This window comes from Cryptotermes secundus, unplaced genomic scaffold (assembly GCF_002891405.2).
Source record: "Cryptotermes secundus unplaced genomic scaffold, Csec_1.0 scaffold180, whole genome shotgun sequence".
Lineage (NCBI taxonomy): Eukaryota > Metazoa > Arthropoda > Insecta > Blattodea > Kalotermitidae > Cryptotermes > Cryptotermes secundus.
Window position 1 is genome coordinate 70,071 of NW_019718619.1, and position 27,509 is coordinate 97,579.

Here is a 27,509-nt window from a genome sequence, read left to right on the forward strand (position 1 = left end):
TTCATCGCTTGACATCACGTGTTTATTGTTAGAAATCTTGGTTTAAGCTTTGATTAATAATGTGCTTGTCTTCCACTGCTATTAATACTACAGTGAGCCTTCCATGGACTGCAGCATATAATGGGGGCTTTGTAACTTGGTTGACCATATGAATGGCCATTTAGGACTTGAAATGACCTGCATTTGTACTAGCATATGACTAGTCCATCTGTTAAGCATGTGGTTAGCAAGTCGGGATTTGAACTCAGATTGTCCAGGTAAACATTCCTTGCACCAAAAATAATACTAGGTTATGTCCAATGTAACCATTTATACTCATACAAAGTGTCTTAATATTTTAATTTATCTTTAAACATCATAAATCCATAAGTCAGATTTATGTGAATGATGTGACTCAGAGCCTGACTTCACATAACTTAAGCAGTTGTAAATTTAATGTCATTATTTTTACGTTGGTATCTCTTTGCTGAACTAAAGCACTATAAACTGAAATTCGGAAAAACTGTGTCACTTTGTTATTGAATTAAATTTTTACAAAGCTTTAAACATTTACCTTACTGGTAAGTAGAAAAATATTGCTCTTTGGAAATATTTCCTTTATTTTTGTATAATTGCACATGATGAAAATTAATTTTGGTTTCTTAAAACATTGCATCTTAGTGATGGGGACTTACTTCTGACATATGAAAACAACACTCATTTCAAAATCTTCTAGATGTAATGGCATATTTATACAAGGTTTCCATTTCACGACACTGCCATGCTGCCTAAGCCAGTTGGACTCCCCGATAAACTCAGGAGTCATTTTCCAACCTCATTTGCAGTGTTGTAAATTGAAGACTGTGTTTTGTTAAAATACAAACAAAACACTAACCTGATTTAACTTGATTCTTTCAGGGAGCACAAACAACTCTTTACTGCGCCACATCAGAAGAGCTAGACGGGAAATCAGGGGTTTTCTTTCATAACCGTAATTTTTGTTAACTGAAAATGGAATATGATTCTGCTGTTGCCAAGAGACTGTGGGAAGTTACAACAAATATGGCTGGTTTGAATAATGACCAAAGTAGACCAATGTAAAATGGTTTGGATTGATTTTATTCAGTTGTAAGCTTACCTTTCTGGGCTTTTAGGTATGGAAATGTCTTAAAAGGGGGTTATGTTTCATTTTATCCATTGGAAAGGTTACATTCAACATAGAAGGAAGATTTGCAATAAGTTGTAATTCAGTTGGAATGAACAAATTTAACAAAGAACTTACTGAAAGTATGAAGCACATGAAGCTGAACTATGATACCCTGGTCTCTTTTTCCATGCTGTCTGAGCCTTTTTCAGTTCATTCATCTGAAGTGTATTTGTTTTCAAGCAGTGAGTATAAATCTACTGCAAATGGAATTGTTATACAGACTCACTGACAGGCACTGTAAAGGAGAGAGTATGTTTGATTTCTAGACTCGATGTACCATATTTCGTGAGCATTCTCCAAACAGTCTGGAAAGAATTATATGTGATTTGTTGTAAATGCCATTTCAGTAAATTATGATTGTGGAGACAGTTTCTGTTTCAAAAGGTTATAATAATTTTACATGTTATCTTAAGCATTTAGGAAATTATGATGCCCTTTACTACCTTTGTGATACTTGCCACTGAAATGAGAGGGTCTTTGTATTACTCTGGAGTGTATATGCTTTCATTCACATCTTATGTGATCAAAATTTGTTAGGTTCTGGGTTTTTTACTGGTAACAATAATATGTTTTAAATATTAAGAATATGCTGATTTTGTGTTGGGTCTAGCTGAAAGTGTTTTCAGATGTTAAACAGCAATTTGACATATTTTCTTTAATGTGACGTTTGAAATGGTATGATATACGTTGAAACAAAAGGTAACAGGCTGTGGAGGCCCCTAGGTTCGTGAGACATCGAGGCAACAGATGGCAGTGAGGTTGTGAGCCTTATGTGCCAGCCACCCTTTACCCCTAGGGCCATACTATGGTTGGAAGGATTAGATCAGCTGAAAAATCTGATGACATCAGGAATCAAACTTGCAACCTTCCAGCTTGTAGCATACTGCCTCAACCAACTATGCTACTGCATGCCCAAATGACATGATATACACAAAGATAAAGTTTCTCCTGGAATTAATTGAGCAAAAGTAAAGCTTCATGCATCCTTAACCTAAGCACTAGATGGACGTGGATGATTAGCTTTGTGTCTATACAGCTTTGCGCCCCAAAGAAAAGGGCTCAACTACCCACTGGAGGGTGAGCCCCAGAACTGATCTGGCCACAGTGGGAAAGAGAAATCTCTGTCCCTGCATAGTCACATTAATTAATATTGTAATGTGTTGCACAATATTATTCTGAAATTTATTGTAGAACAGAACTCTTGTGTTAGATCACATTGGGTTCTAATTTCAAGAAACTGACTTTAGGGTACATTTAATGTGTATTGTGGAAATTACTCATGTTTACACAGTCTATGAGTTTCAAAAAATTATGCAATATGAGAAACACTGTACAAAATGAAAGCTAGATAGCATATTTGTAATCTTTATGTACAATGTGTATAGATTGAATAATCACTTTCTTGTGGTAGGATGTTTAGGCATTAAAAAAAATATGGAAAAATATTTTGTGTAATTTTTTTAACCCATTAGAGCATTTGCTCTTTTGCATGAATTTATACCAGGGGTTCTTGTACTAGGAACTACCAATGAAATGAAATTACAAACATATTGAGTTCCAGTGCTTGAGGTGGAATGAAAATAGAACCGGGATGCCATCCCGCCCCACCTCAAGCCCTGGGTATTGTACATTGCATTTACTGCCAAAGAAGTAACAGGATGCTTTCAAGCCATTTAGAAAAGAACTGTGATGCCATCCCGCCCCACCTCAAGCCCTGTTGAGTTCTGATATATGCTATATTTAATTCTCTACTGTCCACACATTCTTGGCCATCAAAATATGTTGTGATTTGTGTGTGGAATATAAAAGCTAGAATTTAGGAAGGTAGCAACTATCATGTTTGATAAAATACTATTCCATCCATGTTTCGTGGAAATTAACATTTAAGAAAAGAAAGAGAATAACATTTTTAGGCAGCTTTCAGTGGAGAACATTTTATTGTATGCTGGAGGAAATGTTTTGGTTGTTGTTCTGTGTAAAATATTAATTTCATATAATTTCGTTAGACCTTGTCATTTGGGTATGAAGGGAATTGTATGATCATGAAAATGTCTGAATGAAACAGAAATGCAGGCAACCCACAGAATATGTTTGTTTAGAAATTCATACTGCTTTTATACTTCCACACAGTTACATAATAAATTGTTGCTCGTTTTGTTGTTCATCTTAAGCCGCTATTAGATAAATGCGATATCCATACAAATAACATATTATGTACGCGTAATTCTCTGCGACTATTTCGTAAGTCGCGTTCGTCATATACACGGAACCAATCACACTGACCGACAAAGCCGACAAACAAGTTCAAAGTCATTAGCTGTAGACTACGTCAAGACCTGAATAGTAATTACAATACAGTATCTGGTAGTTACTTTTCTATTACAGTGCCAGCATAGAACGGAGCTTGTAGGAGCTGAGTCTCTGTATCGTGTACTGTTTGTGTTCCTGCATGAAGATCTTTCTTGATAAAAGTTACAATGTCTGTAAACAACGCTTCGTCGACTTCTGTTATTAACTTCGGAGCCGGTCCAGCCAAACTACCAGAGGAGGTAAACTTCTTTACGTCACTGTGGTACAGGCACTGAACTAATGTTACGCAGGCAGTAGTTATCGCTGAAGAGAAGGTGGTTGTTACAGTTAGGAATTACTAAAACTGTATCTTAGCAATATTTATCCTTTTTTGTATCGTTCCACGCATTTATCAATGTATTTACCAAACTATCCTATCTATGTTTGGTCCGTTATTCTTTCAAGGACAAATAGGCTAATTTAAATGTAATTCGAATAAGATGATATTCCCGGTAGCAGCCTATTTTCTAAGGAATGCATCCGACAGCCAATTTTATGTTGCATAATTTTAGCAAGACGTTTAATATCGTATGGGATACCATTTGTAATTATTTTTTTACATGTTTTTCATATTTTGTAAAAGAAAGTAGGCCAATAGTATAATATGTCTATGCCCCATAACACACTTCCAATAAATTGATGCATTTTTATTAAATTTGGTATGAAGATGCCATTAAGAGGCCTTGAAACTTTAATTCCGAAATGTTTGTAACAGTAGCATGGCGGCATTTCGAATTTCTGACGGAGTGACAATAGCCCCCGAAATCTTGCGTGGATTTTAAAAACACGAAACTTTCGTTTGTGGGATGTACCACACATATGATATAAAATACCAACATGACTGTGTAATATCCATATTTAGTTTCCTTTCTGAGAGTAATAACTAGGGCCCGGATTTTTTGAAAATGCATATGCAAATGCAAATTTTGAGGGGTTTTGGTCGTTATTGCATATTCTAAACGTAACAGCATATTTCTGCATAAATGTTTGAAATTAAGGATAATTTCAATATTCCCTAACAATCGGGTTTTCCTGTGTTTTGGACATCACTTGCCAGTTGCTATTTTCAACTCTCTGAGTAAGGGCACTTTTACCACTTACAATACAAGCAGGTAGCTTGGCTATTTCGAAAGTGAGGGGGAGCGATTTTCCTGCATTCCATTGACTACCACAGCAGACAGTAGCATCAGAGGGTTGGTCTCGAGAGAAGCCTCTTCAGTTAATGTGTTACTCTTTTCTTTAATAGTCTGCATCAGAAAAGTGTTCGTGTACTGAAAATGCCTACAGAAAAGTGCAGCAGTAGATATTTAAAAATTCGGTGGGTAGGGGGTAAAAGTGACTGTTCAACAGACGGTGTCGTCGTGTACTGTCAAGTGTGCGCAAAGGAAGTAAAATGTGAAAAGAAATTTCAACTTGAACAACACTCAGGAACGACTGCACATATTATGGAAAATAAGGAGAAGAAGAACAGCACACCACAACTACTTTTTTTTTCTTTGGCACTACAGCCCCAGTGGGCCTAGGCCTACCTCCATGAACTTCTCCGTTCACTTCGGTTTTTCTAGATCTTAGACATACTTTAATAATTTTTTTTTAGATATAAGCAATTCTACGAAGAAATGGACAAATAATACTGTGAAAACAGATAACAAGTTCATGGACTATTTATACACTTCATTTCCAAAACCATCTCAGAAATTGGTATTAAAAGCAACTAATAGCAATGAAATAGAAGAGATAATAAGATCTATAAAACTTAAAGCAGCTTGTGGATACGATGGAATTACTACCAAATTAATAAAAGCAAGTGCACCATATATATCATCACCATTAACTTACATAATTAATAAGTCATTGTCTACAGGAATATTCCCTGCACTTTTAAAATATTCTGAAATAATACCTATACACAAAAAAAGGGGATAAAACCGACATGTCTAATTATAGACTTATATCTTTACTCCAAATCTTTTCTAAAATTGTTGAAAAAGTTATATATAAAAGAATGTTTTTACACTTAAATACACATAACATGCTAACGCAGGAGCAATTCGGCTTTAGAAAATACTCAACTACATTAGCTACTTATAATCTAATGGAGAATATTTGTAGGGCTTAAAAACAACAAATATATAGCGGGTGGAATTTTTTGTGATCTGAGTAAGGCTTTTGACCGAGTAAATCATGATATATTGCTATCAAAAATGGAATTTTATGGAATTGAAGGAGCTGCTCAGAAACTTATGAGATCCTATTTAAGAGGAAGATACCAGAGAGTAATTTTGTATGAAAACGGGAGTAAATGTTGTTCTGAATGGAAAGGAATACAGTGCGGAGTGACTCAGGGCTCTGTATTAGGCCCAGTGCTCTTTTTACTATAAGTAAATGAATTACCAAAAGTTATATCTGACCTGTCCAAAGCAATATTATTTGCAGACGATACAAGTATCCTTATCTTTGCTAAGAATCCTGCGAAATTCAAAATCAGAATAAATAAATTATTTGAGATGATAAATGAATGGTTTAGGAAAAATGAGCTAGTAATAAATTATGAAGAAACTTATTTTCTACAGTTTAGAACTAAAAATAGTAAAAACTTAAATGTTCAGGTTAGTTATTTAAACAATGAAATTCCAAGTATTTCTAATATATCGTTTCTGGGATTAAAAATTGAAAATTTTTTAACGTGGGAAAGTCATATTGATGCAGTAATTGATAAGTTAAACAGATCCTGCTTTGCAATCCGATCAGTTAAATCCTTTTTACCACTGGAGACGTTAAAAATGATGTATTTTTCCTATGTACATTCTATAATAACGTATGGATTAATATTCTGGGGTAACTCCCCACATAGTATAAAAGTGTTTAGGATGCAGAAAAGGATAATTAGGATTATGACAAATACAACAAAGAGAACATCGTGTCGTAGTCTGTTTCAAGAATTGGATATCCTCCCCCTACAAGCTCGATATATATTGTCGATTTCCCTGTTTGTTATTAGTAAATAAGGAATTATTCACATTCAACTCACAAATGCATAATTGTAGTACCAGATCTATCTGTGATCTGCATTATCCACAAACAAGTCTAACACAATTCCAAAAAGGAATATGTTACATGGGGGTGAAGATCTTTAATCATTTGCCACCAAAAACCAAATCTATGTCTAATGACTTGAAAATGTTTAAAATTCAGTTGACAACATTTTTATTGCAAAACTCTTTTTACACATGAGATGAATTCTTTAGTAACAAATTTGCCTACAAATAAGGATAATAACATAAACAATTTTAATATTGCATAATTTTACGTATAGTGATGTAACACTGTTTTTTGATTATAAACTGTACATATGTATTTATATTTGTATTGTACTATATTAGCTATGTGACTGGTTCTATATCTATGTATATGGATTTATGGAATATGCAATAAATGAATGAATGAATGAGCAGTAGTACTCCTTGGGCGGGTGATCAGCTCGTCGCAAGGCCTCTACCTGTACACAAACATTGAAAAACGCACACAAACATCCATGCCCTGAGTGGGATTCGAACCCACGATCCCGGCTTCCGAGCGAGCGAAGACAGAGCATGCCTTAGACCGCTCGGCTACCGTGACCGGCACAACTACTTCTTACACAGGTCAAACCCCAAGTCCTCTGTTAATACAGTTTCAGCTGATCTTTGTAAGGCTTTAGTATGCAGCAACATTCCATGGAATAAATTAAGCAATCCAGTTGTGCGATCATTTCTGGATAAATATTGTACATCGGAGGGAACTAATTCTGGATATAGATGGATGAGGCAACAGTCTTATGTGGCCGATACATAGCAAATTTCGTAGTTGGTAAGCTACATCCAGACGAACCCGACAAACCTCATCTTCTTGCTTGCAAAGTACTAGAGAAAACCAACCATAGCACAATAACAAGAGTTGTAAATGATTCTCTGCGACTACTATGGCCATCTGAAATTGAGAATAATTGTTGTAAGGTGCTTGTGTTACTCACAGATGGAGATTCCTTTATGCTGAAAGCAGCAAAGGCCTTACAAGTATTTTATTCAAATCTTATACACGTAACCTGTTAAGCGCACGGATTACACCGTATTGCAGAAAAAATACGCGCATAGTTTCCAGCTGTTAACGATTTAATTGCAAGTGGGAAAAACTGTTTCTGAAAGCACCAGCTCGTGTCCAGTTCTACAAAGATTGCCTACCTCAGGTTCCTCTGCCACCTGAACCTGTCCTAACCAGGTCAGGGACGTGGTTATCCGCAGTTTCATTTTATCAGGAGAATTTCAGTCAAGTAAAAGAAGTGGTTGCAAAACTTGGAGATGAATATGAATGTGTCCATGAAGCAAAAGTGGTGTTAGGAAGTGATACTGTTTATCAAGATGTGAATTTTATCCATGCACATTTTTTCTACAGTTTCAAAAGCCATTGAGATCTTAGAATCTTGTGGTGCACTCCTTCACGACGTCCAAGTCCGTTCACGACTCACTTGAACTCGTTCAGAAAGCAACTTGTTCACTGAATTTCGCTCCAGGCGAAATTGGAGAGACGATAAAATGCGATTTATAAATTGTGTTGAATTCGAACCCAGGACTAAAAAAGATTCAGTCAGTTAGTCAGTACTTGAGTGGAATCAGGGTATCTTTGCCAAATGAATGTTCTGAACCTTCGGCGCCAATGTATAAATACTGTCCAATCACGTCAGTTGATGTAGAAAGATCATTCTCAGCCTGTAAACTCATTTTGACGGACAGTAGACATAGTTTGTCTCCAGAAAACATTGGAAGACTTCTAGTTGCCTATTGTGATGCTGCTTTCTTCAGTGAATGATACATGTAAATAGGTGAGTCTGAATAAAGTGACCTGTTTCTTAAGTGAATATTATTTTATTTTTGGTGCATATTTTCCTGCTTTTTAGCGCATATTTTAAGTGATTTTGGTGCACATTTTAAGTGTTTTTAGCGCATAAAGATCTGGGCCCTAGTAATAACTAATGAACTTTGTAGCTCATGATTTATTCTGACCGTCTTACAGTGCATACATTTATTCACCTTACTCTTCTCTCTTGCACTACATGTTTCAGCACTAAAGTGCCATCTTCAGGTGCTTTTCGATGGCACTTTAGTGCTGAAACATGTAGTGCAAGAGAGAAGAGTAAGGTGAATAAATGTATGCACTGTAAGACGGTCAGAATAAATCATGAGCTACAATCAGTGCAACAGGACGCTAAAATATAACATTATGAACTTTGTAGCTGTTTACGTGAAATTTGGCGTTGAAAATATCTTTAATATTAAGTAAGATTTGAGGTTTTCACGGCAGTGACTATGAAGAAAGCAGTCTTCTGGGATGTGGCGCCGTGTATATATTGTGTTAACCGACGTTTCGGAGGAACGTATCGCGTCTGTTGCACCTGCTCACGATGGTTCGCTCGCGGATTTCTTCTTGTCTTCTACCCTGAAGATAGAGGCGATACGTTCCACCGAAACGTTGCTTAACACAATATATACACGGCGCCACATACCAGGAGACTGCTTTCTTCATTTTTATTATTGTTCTAAAGTTGTATGGCGATGTTACAATTTTAAAATGTGGGCACCATGAACACCAGTAAGGGTGGGGGGAACAAATTTGGCACCTCCCCCCCCCAATGGTTTTTAGAACAGAATCAAAATTGAAGAAGGAAATATATATTCTTAATAACAATTAAAAGAATGGATAAAAATGTTATTCTTCTGTCCTGAATGGCTCCAAAATAATTTGTAAGCAAATTTTCATGTTCATAGAGGGCCTAATTTGGATTTTCAGTATAGATAGCAAGGACACCAATAGGGAGCATAGAATGTGATTTGGAACTTAATTTATTGAAGAACTCAGCTGTTCTTTAATTTGAGAGAAGTTCTGTAGCTAATAACAAGTTGTAAATCAGAAATCAACTGTAAAGTACTGAGATAAAAATTAATAGGAAACTGAAAAGACATAATATAGAGTTAACATTTGTTCTTCCAATATTTCAGGTTCTGCAAGAAGTACAAAGAGAATTAATTCATTATGGCACAACCAACATTAGTGTCATGGAGTTGAGTCATCGCTCTGCAGACTATGCTCTCATCAATGATGGTGCCCAACAGGTTGTCAAAGACCTACTGTGAGTACATCTACTGCCAGTATCATGTAGCATTTTACTGAGAGACTTATGTTTCTCAAAGGAATATGGGTGATAAATAGCTACAACAGAAGATCAGCATTAAATTTTGAGTTATAGTGGAAGTAAAAGGCTTCTAATCTGCTGTCAAAATTACACAGTTCCCTTGTTTTATGAACAATTATTTATTTTACAAATTACATATAATAGCATTTGCAGAATTTATATAATTTATTTTGGAATTTATGACAGACTTTGTCACATACATGAAAACATATCAGCCCAGATATCTCTCACACAGTCACTGAGTTACTGTGGACTGTCAGAGTGTAAAATTTATGCTGCTTTTTGTTTGTTTGTTAAACTGGCAAACCATACTACAAATAATTATTAAATGTGCTTTTATTCCATTACATTTATTAAGCTTTCTGATGGTGGGTATTTCTTGGGTGTAGAGAATGACTTAATACTTCTTTTTGCTTGAAATCTAACAGATATGGACAACACTAAGTTAAAATGTGACAGTCTTAAATCTTTGTATGAGCCCAGTGTTATCACTCACTCACTCACTCACTCACTCACTCACTCACTCACTCACTCACTCACTCACTCACTCACTCACTCACTCACTCACTCACTCACTCACTCACTCACTCACTCACTCACTCACTCACTCACTCACTCACTCACTCACTCACTCACTCACTCACTCACTCACTCACTCACTCACTCACTCACTCACTCACTCACTCACTCACTCACTCACTCACTCACTCACTCACTCACTCACTCACTCACTCACTCACTCACTCACTCACTCACTCACTCACTCACTCACTCACTCACTCACTCACTCACTCACTCACTCACTCACTCACTCACTCACTCACTCACTCACTCACTCACTCACTCACTCACTCACTCACTCACTCACTCACTCACTCACTCACTCACTCACTCACTCACTCACTCACTCACTCACTCACTCACTCACTCACTCACTCACTCACTCACTCACTCACTCACTCACTCACTCACTCACTCACTCACTCACTCACTCACTCACTCACTCACTCACTCACTCACTCACTCACTCACTCACTCACTCACTCACTCACTCACTCACTCACTCACTCACTCACTCACTCACTCACTCACTCACTCACTCACTCACTCACTCACTCACTCACTCACTCACTCACTCACTCACTCACTCACTCACTCACTCACTCACTCACTCACTCACTCACTCACTCACTCACTCACTCACTCACTCACTCACTCACTCACTCACTCACTCACTCACTCACTCACTCACTCACTCACTCACTCACTCACTCACTCACTCACTCACTCACTCACTCACTCACTCACTCACTCACTCACTCACTCACTCACTCACTCACTCACTCACTCACTCACTCACTCACTCACTCACTCACTCACTCACTCACTCACTCACTCACTCACTCACTCACTCACTCACTCACTCACTCACTCACTCACTCACTCACTCACTCACTCACTCACTCACTCACTCACTCACTCACTCACTCACTCACTCACTCACTCACTCACTCACTCACTCACTCACTCACTCACTCACTCACTCACTCACTCACTCACTCACTCACTCACTCACTCACTCACTCACTCACTCACTCACTCACTCACTGAGCTGAGCCCTTCTTGAGAAGCTGCCGATTGTGCAGCTGCTCAAGACCTTCCCAGCATTTTATGGAACCCAAAGAACTGTGATAAAAACAATTTAAATTTTATTAACACTATAAATCGATGATGAGCAGACCCTTTTCATGATAGATAATTTAGAAATCTCAAAACCCTGTCTTTGCTGCAACAAAACATATATTTTTGTTTTTATTTAACAAATTAATAATACAAGATAAGAATATTCTTATTGCTTACACTTTTAATTTTTTGAATGGAAGAACATCACTGAGAAATTTAATACTGCTTCTGTGCTACCAACCTCTGATGCTTGTAATTAAATAGTGTTTCCTTTCAGCTCTCAGGCCACAATGGGAAAAATCTGGTAGATCATGTGCAGTCTTGGGACACTTCTCACTATCACTTTAGAAGTTTCCCAGTCAACAATTTAGAAAATGAAATAGCTTTAGTAACAATTTATTTTCATATTTCAGGAACATTCCAGACAATTACAAGATCCTGTTGATGCAGGGTGGAGGCACAGGCCTATTTGCTGCTGTACCATTGAATTTCATGTCTGAGACAGGCTGTGCGGACTACATTGTAACAGGCAAGTTATCAGAAAAGGAATATTATAGTGACAAGGACTGTGTTTGATGTAATGGTATGTACTTATCAATATTGCTCTTTTTATAGGAGCTTGGTCAGCAAAGGCAGCCAAGGAGGCAGCGAAGTATGGCAAGGTGAATATGGTCCTGCCCAAAAGTGACAGCTATGTGGACATTCCTGAACAAAATACCTGGAATCTTAGCCCTAATGCTTCATATGTCTACTACTGTGCCAATGAGACTGTTCATGGTAAGTTCATCTTTGTTAACATTTATCAGTTGGACATAAATTTAAAAAATGAAATGCTTGGCCTGCTGAGCCAGCACATGAACTAACAGTTTTTAAATGTGCTACTATAAAAGTAAACAAGGCAATAGGAATTTTAATATGGCACCAAAGAAACTAAAAAATCTGTGAGAAAAGCTAAATAAAGACAGCAAAACAAAGCTATTTCCAATAAAAATGGTTTGTTTTCTACATATACCAGATGGCTAAATTAGTTAACTGATGTTTATATGTGGCTTATTTATTTGTCTGCTCCCTCTTCACATCACAGGGCCCTGATCTGTGGTCTCAGTTTGCTTCCTCATGTTTTCAAAGGTTTATCTTTATGGTAGGCATTCTCCTCAGCCGTTGTACTGTATAACAAAAACAAACAAAAATAAACTGTGCTTTTAGTCTGCGAGCGAACTATACCGACCGAGCGACCATCGCTTGTCGGCAAAGTTTAGTGCCAACTTTTGCGGATAGAGGGTGTCGCTATTTCCTTGAAATAGCTCCTCAATTATCATCTTGAGGCTGAGTGCACCCTGTTCCAGACCCACCACTTTTCAGAAAAATCTGATAGCGCCGGGAATCGAACCTGGACCTCTGGATCTGTGGCCAGGAACGCTGACCGCTAGACAACAGTGCAACAGTGTTTTTTAAATATAAAATAGGGCCTTCACATGTTTTGACCAATGATGACTGTCATCAGAAGATGACTAACACTTCAGTGGAAATGTGTCACACATATTACATGCATGCATGCATTGTCTTTTATGGGTAAAACACTAGTATTAAAATGCTCTGTTAAAAGTAATAACAAATAACAAACTGTGATCTTTGGCTGAAATATGTAAAGGCTCTGTTTTGTTTTTATTAAAAATAACATTGTCCTGCTTTGTGGAATTTAATCCTAATTTTACTTAATTATGTTTTCAAAACTTTTCCAGAAAAAATTTCCAAAATTAAGAAATTGTAATAATTTGTTTGAAATTAAAGTTGCAAAATTATCTTTTTCATATCAAACCTAAAAAATAAAAATACAATAATGATTAAATATAATTAAGAATATTCATGTAGAAAATATAAGACATGATGATTTAGTATTAATATTGGGATTATAAAATTGTAAACACAGGGAATTATTTCATAATATAACAAACAAATGAGATAAATATGTGGAATAAGTCACTGGAAAGATAAGAGCACACTGTATTTATATTGATGAATTTTTGTTGCAGTTAGAAGTTCCTTTCATTGTCCCTTTTCCTTCATTGCAGGAGTGGAATTTCCTTTTATCCCAGATACTGGAGGTATTCCTCTTGTGGCTGATATGTCTTCTAATATACTATCCAGGCCCTTGNTGTAGGCTGTACTGATGTACTGATTCAACAAATGTACATCATTTCTTGGTAGAAACGTATGTAACATATGAGTTACAGGAAGTTTATAAGTGTACTGTCATTTACTACCAAACATTATATGGTGCTGTCAGCTGAAATATTTATATTGTCTAAATCTCAAAATGTATCTTAGGGGAAGCTATGACTTCTCAGCCAATAAAATGTTAGAAAATGGAGTCATTGTTTCCTTGGGTGTAACGATAGCTGGAATGCGAACCTGACCACCTTGTGTCATCTGGTGCCAGGGTTAAGAATTTTTTTGAATTGAATTTATTTACATTCTATAAATCCTAAGCAGGTTAGTACCTTTGGATACAGAACAAGTCAAAATGTTACATACATAAGTACAGGCAATTTTAGCTTAAAAATTAATATAACTTAATTTTACATCATTCTCTATTTACATTGAAGTATTCATCTAAAGAGTAGAAGGAATGAGCATGTAGATAATTCTTTAACTCTGATTTAAACTTTTTAGTATCATTGCCCAAGTTTTTAATACTTTGTGGCAGATTGTTGAACACTTTTATGCCAGTAAAGTAGACTCCTTTTTGATATACTGATAAAGTTGATGAGGGTAGGTGGAAGTTATATTTTTGTCTAGTATTCATGTTATAGACATCAGAATTTAATTTGAATTTATCTTTGTTGTAAACAACAAATAAGAGAAGCGATAATATGTATTGCGATTGAAGAGGTAGAATTTTTAATTTCTTAAATAATTCTCTACATGAATCTCTACTTCTACATCCTGTAATGATTCTAATTATATTCTTTTGTATTTTAAAAATTATTACACTATGTGAAGAGTTCCCCCAAAATATTAATCCATAGTTCATAATAGAATGAAAGTAGGCATGGTAAACCATCTTCAATGTTTCCTGTGACATAAAAGGCTTAATTGATCTCATCGCATAGCAAGCTGCATTTAATTTAGGTATAATTTGTTCAATATGTATTTTCCAAGACAGTGTACTGTCTACATGTATTCCAAGGAATTTTGTATCAAGTACTTTACAGATTAATTTGTTGGCATAACTGATGTCCAGATCAATTTGGTGGTTGTTTTTAGTTGTGAATGATATGTAATGGGTTTTATCAAAATTTAATGAGAGTAAATTGGCTTCGAACCATCTGTTTAAGGCTTCAAATACAATATTTATGTCATTTTTAAAGTTTTCAAATTTAGAGTTCTTAAATATTATACTAGTGTCATCTGCATATAGAATTGGTTTAGATTTATTGTTGATGGTTTTAGATAGATCATTTATGTAGAGAAGAAAAAGTAAGGGACCTAAAATTGATCCTTGTGGAACACCGTGCTTTATAATTCCCCAGTTTGAAAATGCATTATGACTGGAGTTTTTATTATTTATTTCAACTCTTTGATACCTGTTTTTGAGGTATGATTTGATCCATTCATTAGCTTTGCCAGTTATTCCATAGAAATTTAATTTCGATAGTAAGATATCATGATTAACACAATCGAAAGCTTTTGCTAGATCACAGAAAATCCCTCCCACAATTAATCTGTCATTGAGAGCACTTAAAATATCGTTAGTTAGTTCATAGGTTGCTTTTTCTGTTGTTAGGTCTTTCCTAAATCCAAATTGCTCTTTGACTAATATGTTGTTAGAATTTAAGTGTTCAAGTAGTCTATTATACATAACTTTTTCAAAGACTTTTGAGAATGAAGTCAATATGGATATTGGTCTGTAATTAGAGATGCATTTTCTCTCTCCTTTTTTAAAAAGTGGTTTCATTACAGCGTATTTTAAGCGTTGAGGAAAAGTACCTGATGATAAAGATTTATTACATAGATGATTCAAGGGTGAACTGATGTAAACAGAGCTTGCTTTAAGTAATTTGGTAGAGATTTCATCATATCCATGTGAATTTTTGGGCTTAAGGGATTTAATAATGTTTTCAATTTCCTTCCTTGTTGAGAATTTGAGATTGATATTTGGAAATGAATTGTTAAAGGCACGAGACAGATAGTATATTGGATTATTATTATTATTATTATTATTATTATTATTATTATTATTATTATTATTGGAATATGTTTTCTCAGCTAATGAAAGGAAATATTCATTAAATGCACTTGCGATAGCTTGTGGATTGTTAGTGGACTTCCCTTCAATATTCAAACTTTGTACGTCTTCATTAACAGATTTCTTTCCTGATTCAACTTTCACAATATCCCAGGTGGTTTTAATTTTATTGTTTGATTTTAGAATTTGGCTGTTATAGTTATTCTGTTTGGCTTCTTTAATGACTTTTGACAAAATTTTACAGTACATTTTGTAGTGACTTTTTAGTCTTGGATCATTACTGTCCCTACTGGCCAAATATAGTTGTCTTTTGTGTTTACATGAAGTTTTTATTCCAATTGTTATCCAGGTGGATTTGTTTTTATTTTCATTTTTGACTATTTTTAAGGGAAAGCTTGAATAAAAGATCCTCAAGTATGTGTTCAGAAAGCAATTAAATTTAGAATCAATATTACTGCTGTCAAATACATTGTCCCACGATTCATTACTTAATTTTGTGACAAAATCTGCCATCGTATGCTTGTTGATTTTCCTTACTGTTTTATATTGTTGATTACTGGGCTGAAAGTCAATATTATTTATTTCTATGAGTTGAGCATCATGATCGGATAAGCCATTTATAAAGGGTCCTACAGTATAGTCTCTTAATTTTGAGTTATCAATGAATATATTATCTATCGCTGAACTAGAATTATTTTGAACTCTTGTGGGAAAGTTAACAGTACTGGAGAGATTGTAAGATGATAACAAAGAGTCTAAATTTAGTTTCCTATTACTGTCGATGAGATAGTTTATATTTATATCACCACAAATTATAAATTCAACTTTTGAACCATGCAGTACATTTAGGATGGTTTCTAATCTATTTAAAAAGTGATTGAAGTTTCCAGATGGGGCTCTATATAAAGTCAGTATACAAATATTTGAAAAAGGAGAGTCTAACTTTAGAGCACATGCTTCCAGATCCTGGTCTTTGCAATAATCTTCTAAATTTATTTTAGTAAATTTTAGGTTTTTGTGTACAAAAATACTCACTCCTCCTTTCTCCAGTGTTTTCCTACAGTATCTAGCACCTAAATTATAATTTTCTAAGTGAAGATGTTCTAATTCCAGCTGTTTCATGTGATGTTCAGTAAGGCACAGTATGTGTGGAAGATTTGAATTCATGGAGCTTATTAGTTCATTTGTTTTGTTTCTCAATCCTCTTATATTCTGATGGAATATTCTTAGTACTTTATTATTCACTGAATTTAGTAGACTGCAATTACCTTTTCTGATTTCTATTGGTTCACTAACATTATTGTCTGAAAGATTAGTTTCTTTTGCAATTTCTTTTACTTGATAAACTTTACTTGCACTCTTTATCCTAAAAAATGATTCTGAACACCCATGACAACTGGAATGTGTCTGCCCTTAATGCTCTCTGCAATGAGTCGCGTCAGCTTGTCCTTGCCTCGAGGATTAAGATGCAAACCATGGACAGTATGTTTGCTCCTCAATATTGAAGAGACATCAGTCGCATCAATGTGGGCCGTGCCGACCTCCACAAGTGAACCCTCAAGCCGAAGATTAATCTCCAACTCTGTTCCCTTTTAGTCTTCATGGTCTATATTAAGATAGCTTTGCATTTTGAAATAGCTCACAAATTAATATAGAGGTCAATATTATTTAAGTCTGTTATGTACAGATATATATATATCTGTGTGTGTGTGTGTGTGTATGTGCTTGTGCATAGTCTAGAGTTCCTGGCTATGTATCCAGAGGTCCCGTGCTCAATTCCTGGCGCTACCAGATTTTCTGAGAAGTAGAGGGTCTGGAACAGGGCCCACTCAGCCTCGTGAGGATAATTGAGGAGCCATTTCAAAGAAATAGTGACTCTGGTCTAGAAAATCGAGATCCATTGCACTGACCATGTGACACCCTCTGTCTGCTAAAGTTGGCACTAACTTTGCCAACAAGCAGCGGTCACTCGGTCAGTATAGTTCGCTTGCAGACTACAGGCCATGGAGTTTGTGTGCGCGTGTGTCTAGGCAGCACTGATGCATGTAAAAAGCATGGAAGTAAAGCATCAAATGCCTTTCCAGTTTACTCAAATAAAAATGTTTTCGTGAATTTTTAGTGTTGCTCCAGTGAAGTGTTAATTTATCAAGAACTGGTGAAGTACTTTTTTCTGCCAGGGTTTGACTTCAAATAAACTGCTCATTTATTGTGTTACACACATTTAATAATATGCATAAATAATGTAATGTAGTTGTCCATGTACAAGGCTCGTCCACAAAGTAAGTTTCCCTGGGGCCGTTTACAGATACAAAACACAATTTCATGGAAATATTTATTGCAACAGATACAGCAAGTGTTCAGCTATTTTTCAACATAATCGCCACCGGAATTGAGACATTTGTCATACCGTGGGACCAACTTTTGAATACCTGTGTCATAGAAGTCTGCTGCCTGGGATTGGAACCACTGTGTGACAACCATCTCCGCCTCTCTGTCATTCTCAAAATGCTGACGCTCACCGGACAGGAATTTCTTGAGGTGTAGGAAGAGATGGAAATCACTGGGAGCGAGGTCCGGGCTGTAGGGTGGATGATTAAACACCTCCCAGCTGAACTCCTGCAGGAGACTTGCTGTCCGTCAAGCCATGTGCGGCCTAGTGTTATCGTGCAGGAAGACAATACCGGCACTAAGCATCCCGTGCCGCTTATTCTGAATGGCCTGTCGCAATTTCTGCAGTGTTTCACAGTAACGCTCAGCATTCACCGTCTCACCTCTGGTCAGGAAGTCGACATGGAGAACGCCCCGTCTGTCCCAGATTACCGTGCACATCACTTTCCGTGCTGACAACGTCTGCTTGAATTTCGTCTTCCAGGAAGATCCACTGTGACGCCAATGCATTGACTGCTGCTTGGTTTCTGGGTTAATGTGTGCAATCCACGTTTCATCACCTGTGATGATCTGGTCCAGAAACTCGTTGCCGTCATCATGGTACCGCTGCAGAAAGGTCAATGCTGACTCCATGCGCTTTGTTTTGTGTTCTGGTGTCAGTTGCTTCAGCACCCACCTGGCGCATAATTTCCTGAACAACAGGTGCTCTGTGACAATTTCGTGCAACAAGGAGCGGGAAATCTGCAGGACATGACTGCTGAGTTCCGTAATTGTGATGCGACAGTTCTCCATAATGCGTTCCCGCACAAGCTCCACCAGGTCGCCTGTAATGATGAATGGCCGCCCACTGCGCTTCTCATCATGCACACTTTGTCGACCTGCTGAAAATTGTCTGCACCAGCGATGCACCATCTGCTTGCTCATGACGTTAGGCCCATAGACCCGGCACAGCTGACGATGAATTTCGATCGGCGCTATGCTCTGTGCATTCAAAAACTTTATCACTGACTGCACTTCACAGTCGGCGGGAGTTGTAATAAGAGCCTCCATCTTCAACAGCTGCGACGATGCTACTGTGGGAACGTGGGAAATTCCATTTGTGCATGCGCCATGCTACGTCATTGCTCTATCACATACGCGCAGTTGCTTCGCGCAATATAAGGTTTGCTAGCTGTGGGATGAGTGGGAAACTTACTTTGTGGACGTGCTACGTACTTAATTAACACCACACCATGAAGATGAATGGGGAGTGGAGGTATAGCTGCGCCATTTTTCATATTGGCACTAGATGGATGTGACTGGTCAGCATCATGCCCAAACCACTATATTTATAAACACTGTGCCAAATAAAATAGGTCACTCAGCCTCTTTATATACATGAAAGTTATTGCACTATTAGAAGCAGTTAATTACTCTTACTTACTAAATATAATTTATAAAAATAAAAGGTTGCACATCATATGGCTTTTTTAGTATTTAGTGCTGTGATGCTGTTTGGTAATACATATAAATCAATAATCTATCACTTTGCACTTCAAGATATGTATGGTTACCTAGTGATGAAATAGTGGTAGATGGATTACAAATTGTCAATGAATAATCCGTCGAGTGTAACAACGTTCTTAGGTCACTTATTTATTTCACTCGCCTTACATGTTTCGGTTCAAAAGAAATGATCATCAGAGGCACGTTACAAACACATGAAACCACTGGCGTTGTATTGTACACAGTATGTAAGCTGCGTGATCTGCTACAGATGTCGGAGTGTAAAAGCACAACACTTTCTAGTAACGTTGAATGCATGTACACCTCTTGCATTCCATCCAAAGAATGCCCTCAAATTGAGCCGTCAATGTTAAAATATTTAAAAGCTTAAAACATTTGAAATAAAATTTGGCTCCTTCTTGTTGATTCGTCCCGGTGATGGGAATCGTCAACTTGAGGTTGTGTATGCTTTTGGTCGGATGTGTCTTACGCGTTGTGTGTTGTGTACTCCATCAACAATTCAAATTAGTAGATGGATTACTTTATATGTTTATGGTCTTCTTGCAACGCCCAGGCATGCAGGAACAAACATTCATATATGCACACATTTCTGCAAAACACTCTTTTGAAGCTGAAAAATATCAAGGATTTGCTCTTAATGTAGGTAACCTTGTATATTCAAAATAGGAATACTGCTTTTGAGTACTTTTTATTATGGAATGATGGAATATTATGGGCATACGTGTATATTAGAAACTTGTATTAAAGGGTATAAAATAAATTCAGGATTTATAAATTGAAGGTCACATCTTGAAGCACTGTGCACTTCATCACTGACTTATGTTCCAAAGCCCCTTTCATAAGTTGAGTCATTCTTAAGTCAGAACATTCTTTTTCCTCGTAAGAAATAATGTAATTAGCAGTAATTCAAGTATCTAAGCTTATGAACAAACCATACTTAACTTACAATGCTGTGTGTAGTTGATCTTAAGAATGAATATTAAATGCACATTACACATCCCAAACAAAAAAGAGAGAAAACCAAGTAAATGAGAATAAAAATAAACAGATTTTATGCCATTCATATGTTCAGGATGAAGTGTGTTTTAAGGAACAGGAACTTCACACATAAGTAAGAATATTCACTAATAACAGATTCATTTTTCATATCATGAAAGTGAAGACCACATTATACTGTGATCCAGTAGCAATAACAGCTACAAAAATTTTAATAATAAATAAATATGTTAACATATAAAATTATACTGTGATATGAAACAGGGACCGCATATGGGTGACCTAAAATCCAATTAAATTCAAACAGTAGTAAATAATCAATGTAATATATTTAATTTGTTTTAACTTAATCCTTATAAATAAAGATGTAAATGTTCGTTTGTTCAGGATCCTAAATCTCTGAAAGTTCTTCACCGATTGCTTCGAAATTTTGACACAACATTGCATTCGAATGCGCGCGTGTTTTTATATACCTATCATATAGATGTCACACCTGTGACAGGTAAAAACAAGCTTCTTTTGAAAAACAGAATTGGAATTTGGAATTCAGAAGAGTCACCCCTATGGAAACGCTAGAACAGACCGTTGCATAGGAAGTAACAATAGCGATACTGTATCGAATCTCCACGGTTACAACGAATACACTGAGCGTTCCCACAGAGACAACGCAATAACAATGGGTCATTGCGTAGGAATTGCGGAATCAAGAAAGCAGCATTTCCGCGGTTATGACAAAGGCTCATTTGCATAGCAATGGCCGAGGGTATAAAAGGGGGTTGAATTCATTCGCCCAGTCAGTCTTGGAATAGCTGCCGCTGAAGAAGGTTGGAACCTAGACGCCAAGAGATACAGAAGTATTGGCCGAGAGATTGTGTAACCAGTAACTCTAATACTGCAAGTGGCGATAATTGTAAAGTATGCAAGTGAATTACAATAAAGATTCGCTATAATTAATACGACGTAAAGTTATTTGTAGCGTGACATACCCAAACACGCTACATGCATTACTGACACGTGCAACGCGTCACATCCACATCAAAATCGTGCATTAATTGCAATCATATTGACCCCCTGCTCTCCTTCATCTCCAACAGAGTTATGGGAGAAATATAAATTGCACATGGCTGAAGATATTTTCCATCGAATACGCAAGGAAAATTCCAATATGAACATGGATTTCACAGCAGAAATCTGCAACGAAGCGTTGATAATGATTGAAGATTTGTGCTTAGAAATTGCGAACAAAGTTCTCAGTCAATTGGGAATGCCATCACCGAATTGATCTGCTGCTGCTTCGTTCAATGTAGAATTGCGTCGTGAACAAAATTACAGCATGGGTGATCTTTTGTTGTATGTGCAATGAAATATTCCTAAGCTAACACTTGAGCAAAAAGGCATTTACGATCAAATCATGCAAACTGTCAATAACGGGGTTGCAGAAATCTTCTTCTTAGATGCGCCAAGAGGAACTGGTAAAACGTTCCTAATTAGATTGATTCTGGCAGCAATTCGATCCCAAAATGACATAGCCTTAGCTCTTGCGTCGTCCGGAATAGCTGCGACGTTGCTACCAGGTGGAAGAACTGCTCATTCCGCTTTGAAATTGCCATTGAACATGCAATTAATTGAAACTCCCACGTGCAACATTTCCAAAGGATCAGGCATGGGAAAGGTATTGCAGAAATGCAAACTTATTGTTTGGGATGAATGCACAATGGCGCACAAAAAATCGCTCGAGGCTCTTCATCGATCATTGCAAGATTTGCGTTGAAACATCAGACCATTTGGGAATGCATTAATATTACTTGCAGGAGATTTCAGGCAAACATTACCTGTAATTCCTCGATTGACACCAGGGGACGAAATAAATGCTTGCCTGAAATACTCTACTTTGTGGCGACATGTAAAGACATTAAAATTAACTACAGATATGCGTGTCCAGCTGCAAAACGATCGATCAGCTGAGATATTCTCACACCAATTGCTGGAAATTGGGAACGGAAAGGTGCTGGTTGATCTGACCTCAGGACGAATTTCGTTGCCTCATAACTTCTGCAATTTAGTGGCGTCAAAAGAAGAATTGATTGAAAAAGTATTTCCCAATATTCAAACCAATTATAAGAATCACGATTGGCTGAGTGAACGAGCTATTCTTGCGGCCAAGAACAAAGACGTCTACAAACTTAACAATATCATTCAGTCTAACATTCACTGCGAGGCAGTCACATACAAGTCCGTCAACACTGTTGTGGAAGCAGATGAAGCGGTTAATTATCCAACAAAATTTTTTAATTCACTCGATCTGCCACAGCAACACGTGGCTGGGTACAGCTAGTTATAATTAAAATTGATTTGAACATAATGTATTTTATGAGCTGAACCTGGCATTAGCACTATGATGCATATGACCTTCCCCCTAAAAAATTTTAAGCATTGGCCAATGTTTGGGAATAATAGCAGAAAAAGGAGAGTGTTGAAGTAAATGATTTAACTGATTATGACTATAAATTTCCAAAACATGTAAAGCAAAAGCATTACAAATTATGCAACTTATACAGAAATTTTGTGGACAGATCTTATAATAAATAGTTTATACACATATGATACTGAAATGCAATAATACTAATACAGGGATATAATTCCCTATAATATGAAATTAAAGTATAGTTTATTCAATAGATACATGATTGCTTATGTCTGCAGTTTGGAGCGATATTTGCTGGAGCCCAAAAAAACATTGGTCCTGCTGGAGTAACATTAGTGATCGTAAGAGAAGATCTACTGGGAAAGGCAGCTGTCACCTGCCCCACTATTCTGGATTTTAGTATCATGGCAAAGGACAACTCTGTTCACAACACACCTCCAACTTTCTCGTAAGATCATTAAGAAGTACAGTCACCATAGTCTATTTTATTCTTTGTTTCTTGAGGAACTGATGCTCACTTTAGCATGAACAGAGACCCGAATTTACAAGAATTAAAGTGGAAATATTCATAATTTTTTTCTGGGTTCTATCCTATTATTGGCTGGAGTAACAACCCATGGACACAACTGAAATCCACTTGGGAAACCTAGCCTGAAATGGGATGGAATTATGAGCTCAACATGAGTAAGCGTGAGGCACCACAACTAGTTCTGCTGCAATCAGAAAACTTTGTTTTCATTTATCATCCAGTGTAGCACCTTACCTTAAACTAAGTAGAATTTAAGAAATTCCAGTGCTTGCACAGGATTATCTGCAGCCATGTCAGTAAACATGATGGTTTACAGTGGAATTGCATCTCATATTTTATCATTTTACATTTTTTTCAATATCCACACCAGTCTACAATCTTTGTGGTTCAATTTCATTTATCTTAATTTTACATACCATGAACAAACAATACTAGTTGTCTTCCCAAACTATAAACAGATCGAAAATTTTAATTTCTAGCCGTGCCTTCTTAGAGACTGCATGGTGTTCAGTGTGAAAGGCTACAGTTGAAACATTAAACTCTAATATCAGTGTGGTTTGTAATACAGGATATATGTCATGGGACTGGTATTCAAATGGATCAAGAGAAATGGAGGTGTTGAAGGGATGCAAGAAAGGGCAATAAAGAAGAGTGGCATTATCTATGATATTATTTCTTCTTCCAACAATTTCTACTATTGTCCTGTAAAGGATACTGTTCGCAGCCGGATGAACATTCCATTCCGTGTTGGTGGACCAAATGGAAATGATGATTTGGAGAAGGAATTCCTCTCTGGGGCACAGAAACTGGGAATGTTACAGCTCAAAGGGCACAGGTATGATGGCATATAAGGAAAAAAATTTTGCAAACAAAACAGTTCCCTCAAATTGCTAATTGTAAACAGTTATTAAATTTCCCTATGCAGGTGACTCATCTGTTAACACTTTTATATTTAATAGGCAAATATGAAGCCTCAGTTTAATAAAGTAATGTCTTTTACTTATTTCTAGATTTCTTGGTAGTGTATGAGCATGAAGTTAAACACGATAGTATGTCACATGAAATTATAACTGTTATTTAATTTTCAGGTCAGTAGGTGGAATACGAGCATCACTGTACAATGCAGTAACAGTGGAAAATACTGAGGTATTAGGAGCATACATGAAAGAGTTCTACCAGACTCATAAGAAGTAATTATCTGTATTCATGCATCTATATTTCTTCTGTATTATGGTACTAAATCTTACACACTATTTACAACTAAAAAATATTGCAATTTTTTGAAAGAGTGAAGTCCCTCATAACTCTTTACCTCACTATTATAACTCTCCAGATGCATTTCTTTTCAGTTTGGCTGTCTTGCATAAATCAGAATAAGAATTTATGTTAAGATTCTTGTATTTCTCAGCTTGGCTTATACATTGGAATATATAAAAAAGATGTGACTGATTTACAATTATGTCTAATCCAAAACTCAAATTATTCCTTAGTTGGCAACTATGAGTACATCATGTTCTGTTCTTGGCTATGTAATTAAACTTCTTGGTCAGACTATCATGTTTAATTATTTTTGGTATATTTAACAATACTGTCACATGTAGGGTGGTACGCATGACAAAAATGATGGGTTCTAGTTCGGATGATTGGATTCATTAGCACTTTGGTTACAAATTCTCCTTAGTCACATTTAAATACAGCACTATTGTTGATTTCCACAATTTACAGTTCACTGTTACACATTCACTAGGATCCTCAGCCTTCACTACTGGTAATGGAGTAAAACAGCCTCACTGTGACTCAATCTTCTAATCACACGCCAAGTCTTCACAGGCCGACTTCTTATTCTTCTTCTACAACAAACTTCGTGGATATCTTCTACCGAGAACTCAGCACTGACTGACTGCATTCACTTCTCTTACAAGTACTCTGCACTAGGCTCTCAGTCTTGTCTAAACCATAACAGATACTTGTTATATAGCCTCCACACGAACCATGCACAGAGCAGTCAGTTCTATTGGTGCATAAGGAAGACCACACAGAACACAAGTTACATAATTCATAGCCAATATATTAATTGGTGTGCCATTGCCCAGCAACGCGCAATAACATTCCTCCACTGAGTCACACCTTCCATTATTGCCTTGTGTGTATTCGGTCACGGGCTTTTACCAGTCTGTTACCTAGCAATGCTCTGGCCATCCACATTACAGTGATTTTCATTGTCCAATATTATACCAAACTGATTGATAAGTGTAATGAATACTGAACTGGAAAAGGTTTTAGAGGAGAGCAACCATTGGTCAATTTAAGGTAGTATTATAGAATTTGATCTTCTGACTGAGGAAAATCATGACAAGCCTCAATGAGGACATCCAGTCTGGGATTTGTACTTGGGACCAAGTATGGGGACGAGCCACTTGATTGTGACATTTGATGTTAGACTATTGGTGGTTGCAAGACTGTTCTGAATAAAGGAAATTGAATATTATTATTATTCAGAACTGCAGTATAATCATTCAAACATTATAAATATGTAGCTATCAGCAGTCAGCAAAGTTATGTACAGAATGCAGTTGCATAACTCTTTTTGAAATACAGTTGTTAATGGGGGGGTCAGGGGAGGAAGCAGCTTTAAATGCATTAAGTCACAGTTCAGAGAACAATACATGTGGCATGTGTCTTAAAATTTTTCAGCAGTGAAGAGTTTAAGCATAGCAAGATTTATAGTGTTTCCAAGTAGAACTGATGGCATAGTTATACTTGGCTTTTTGTGAGTGGTCAGTCAACACATAGGTCTGCTGATAAGCAGCAGGGCCTAAGTTTGTTTAGAAGCTGCATGACAGAAGACTCAGTGCCAGACTGAGCTGTCTTATGACTTAATCTTGGGATGGAGAAGAAAGGAGTGGATTTTGATAGCCCAGGTTTTGAATTAATATACAATAGTCAAGAGTATTTTTAGACAGTTGTAATACTTTAGACAGACATTGTGTAAGTATGTGATACTGAACCAGGAGTCTACTTGTACCTACAGAGGTTGCTTGATGCCTTATAATGGGTAAGTATGTGAACTGCACTTCATAGAGGTGAAAAGGGCCTAAAATCCTCTTGATAATTTTCTTTCATACAACTTCTTTCTATACATGGAACAAATAAGGATAGTTAAAAAGAAAGTCCCTGTATCTTGTCCTGTTTATAATACATGTGGTTTGAGATGAAAAACATATCACCACTGAAACAGGGTACATAAAGTTTCTTGCCAAAATGCAGAAGTACAATAACTCAGAAAGGTTATAATTATGCTGGCCCATATTTATTCTCAAAATGCAATGTCTTAGAACGTGAGCTGACTTCCATCATCAGGCAAGGTTGGAACCTAAGCTGCAAATTACTTTAAAAGAAGACTTAATCTACCTTACTGTATATATTTAACAAGCAGAAGGAATGATAAATGAGGCACTAATATCCACTCTTCAAATTACTTATTAACAAAGTTATGGCTAAAGTGAGAAAGGGAAGTGATACTCTGCAGACTAATTCTGGAGGTGCCTTATTTTAGACAAGCTGAATTATTGAGTCAATGATGAACCCTTCCCTTACAATAAACATTCAACTATGCGGATGCTTATTCAGACTGAATGAATTCAAAACCAGGCCTACATACTGTATGAACAGGGAATTAATAATATTTCAGAATTCACCATGCTTTTATGCACTGAAAGAAATGTAATATATATATACGAGGGGGTACCCAAAAGAAACCGAACTTATTTTTTTTTAAACTTATTTATTCAAATTTGAAGCACAAACCTTCAATCCCCTTCAAAGTACTCTCCACTTACACTAATACATTTGTCTAGTCTTTTATTCCATTTTTCAAAACATTGTCTAAATTCATCTTTTGAGATGCTTGACAGCGCCTCCATCGTTTTTTCCTTTCATGTCTCTTTTCATTCGAGGAAACAAAAAAAAGTC

At 36.5% G+C, this 27,509-nt stretch overlaps 1 protein-coding gene and 1 long non-coding RNA gene across 2 annotated transcripts; one reads left to right on the forward strand and one right to left on the reverse strand.

The window, feature by feature from the left end:
• On the reverse strand, nt 1-3,647 carry LOC117282142. The gene is made up of 2 exons (XR_004512775.1): nt 3,559-3,647; nt 1-1,491 (listed from the first exon to the last, which is right to left on the reverse strand). It is a non-coding gene; the product is annotated as an uncharacterized LOC117282142 (long non-coding RNA).
• LOC111861928 (probable phosphoserine aminotransferase) lies at nt 3,428-25,091 on the forward strand. The gene is made up of 9 exons (XM_023846902.2): nt 3,428-3,735; nt 9,568-9,698; nt 11,858-11,973; nt 12,060-12,221; nt 13,517-13,600; nt 22,227-22,236; nt 23,286-23,456; nt 24,106-24,372; nt 24,626-25,091. The coding sequence occupies exons 1-9, from the start codon at nt 3,664-3,666 to the stop codon at nt 24,729-24,731; spliced, it is 1,119 nt and encodes a 372-aa protein (XP_023702670.1). The 5' UTR covers nt 3,428-3,663; the 3' UTR covers nt 24,732-25,091.
• The last annotated feature ends 2,418 nt before the right edge of the window (nt 25,092-27,509 follow it).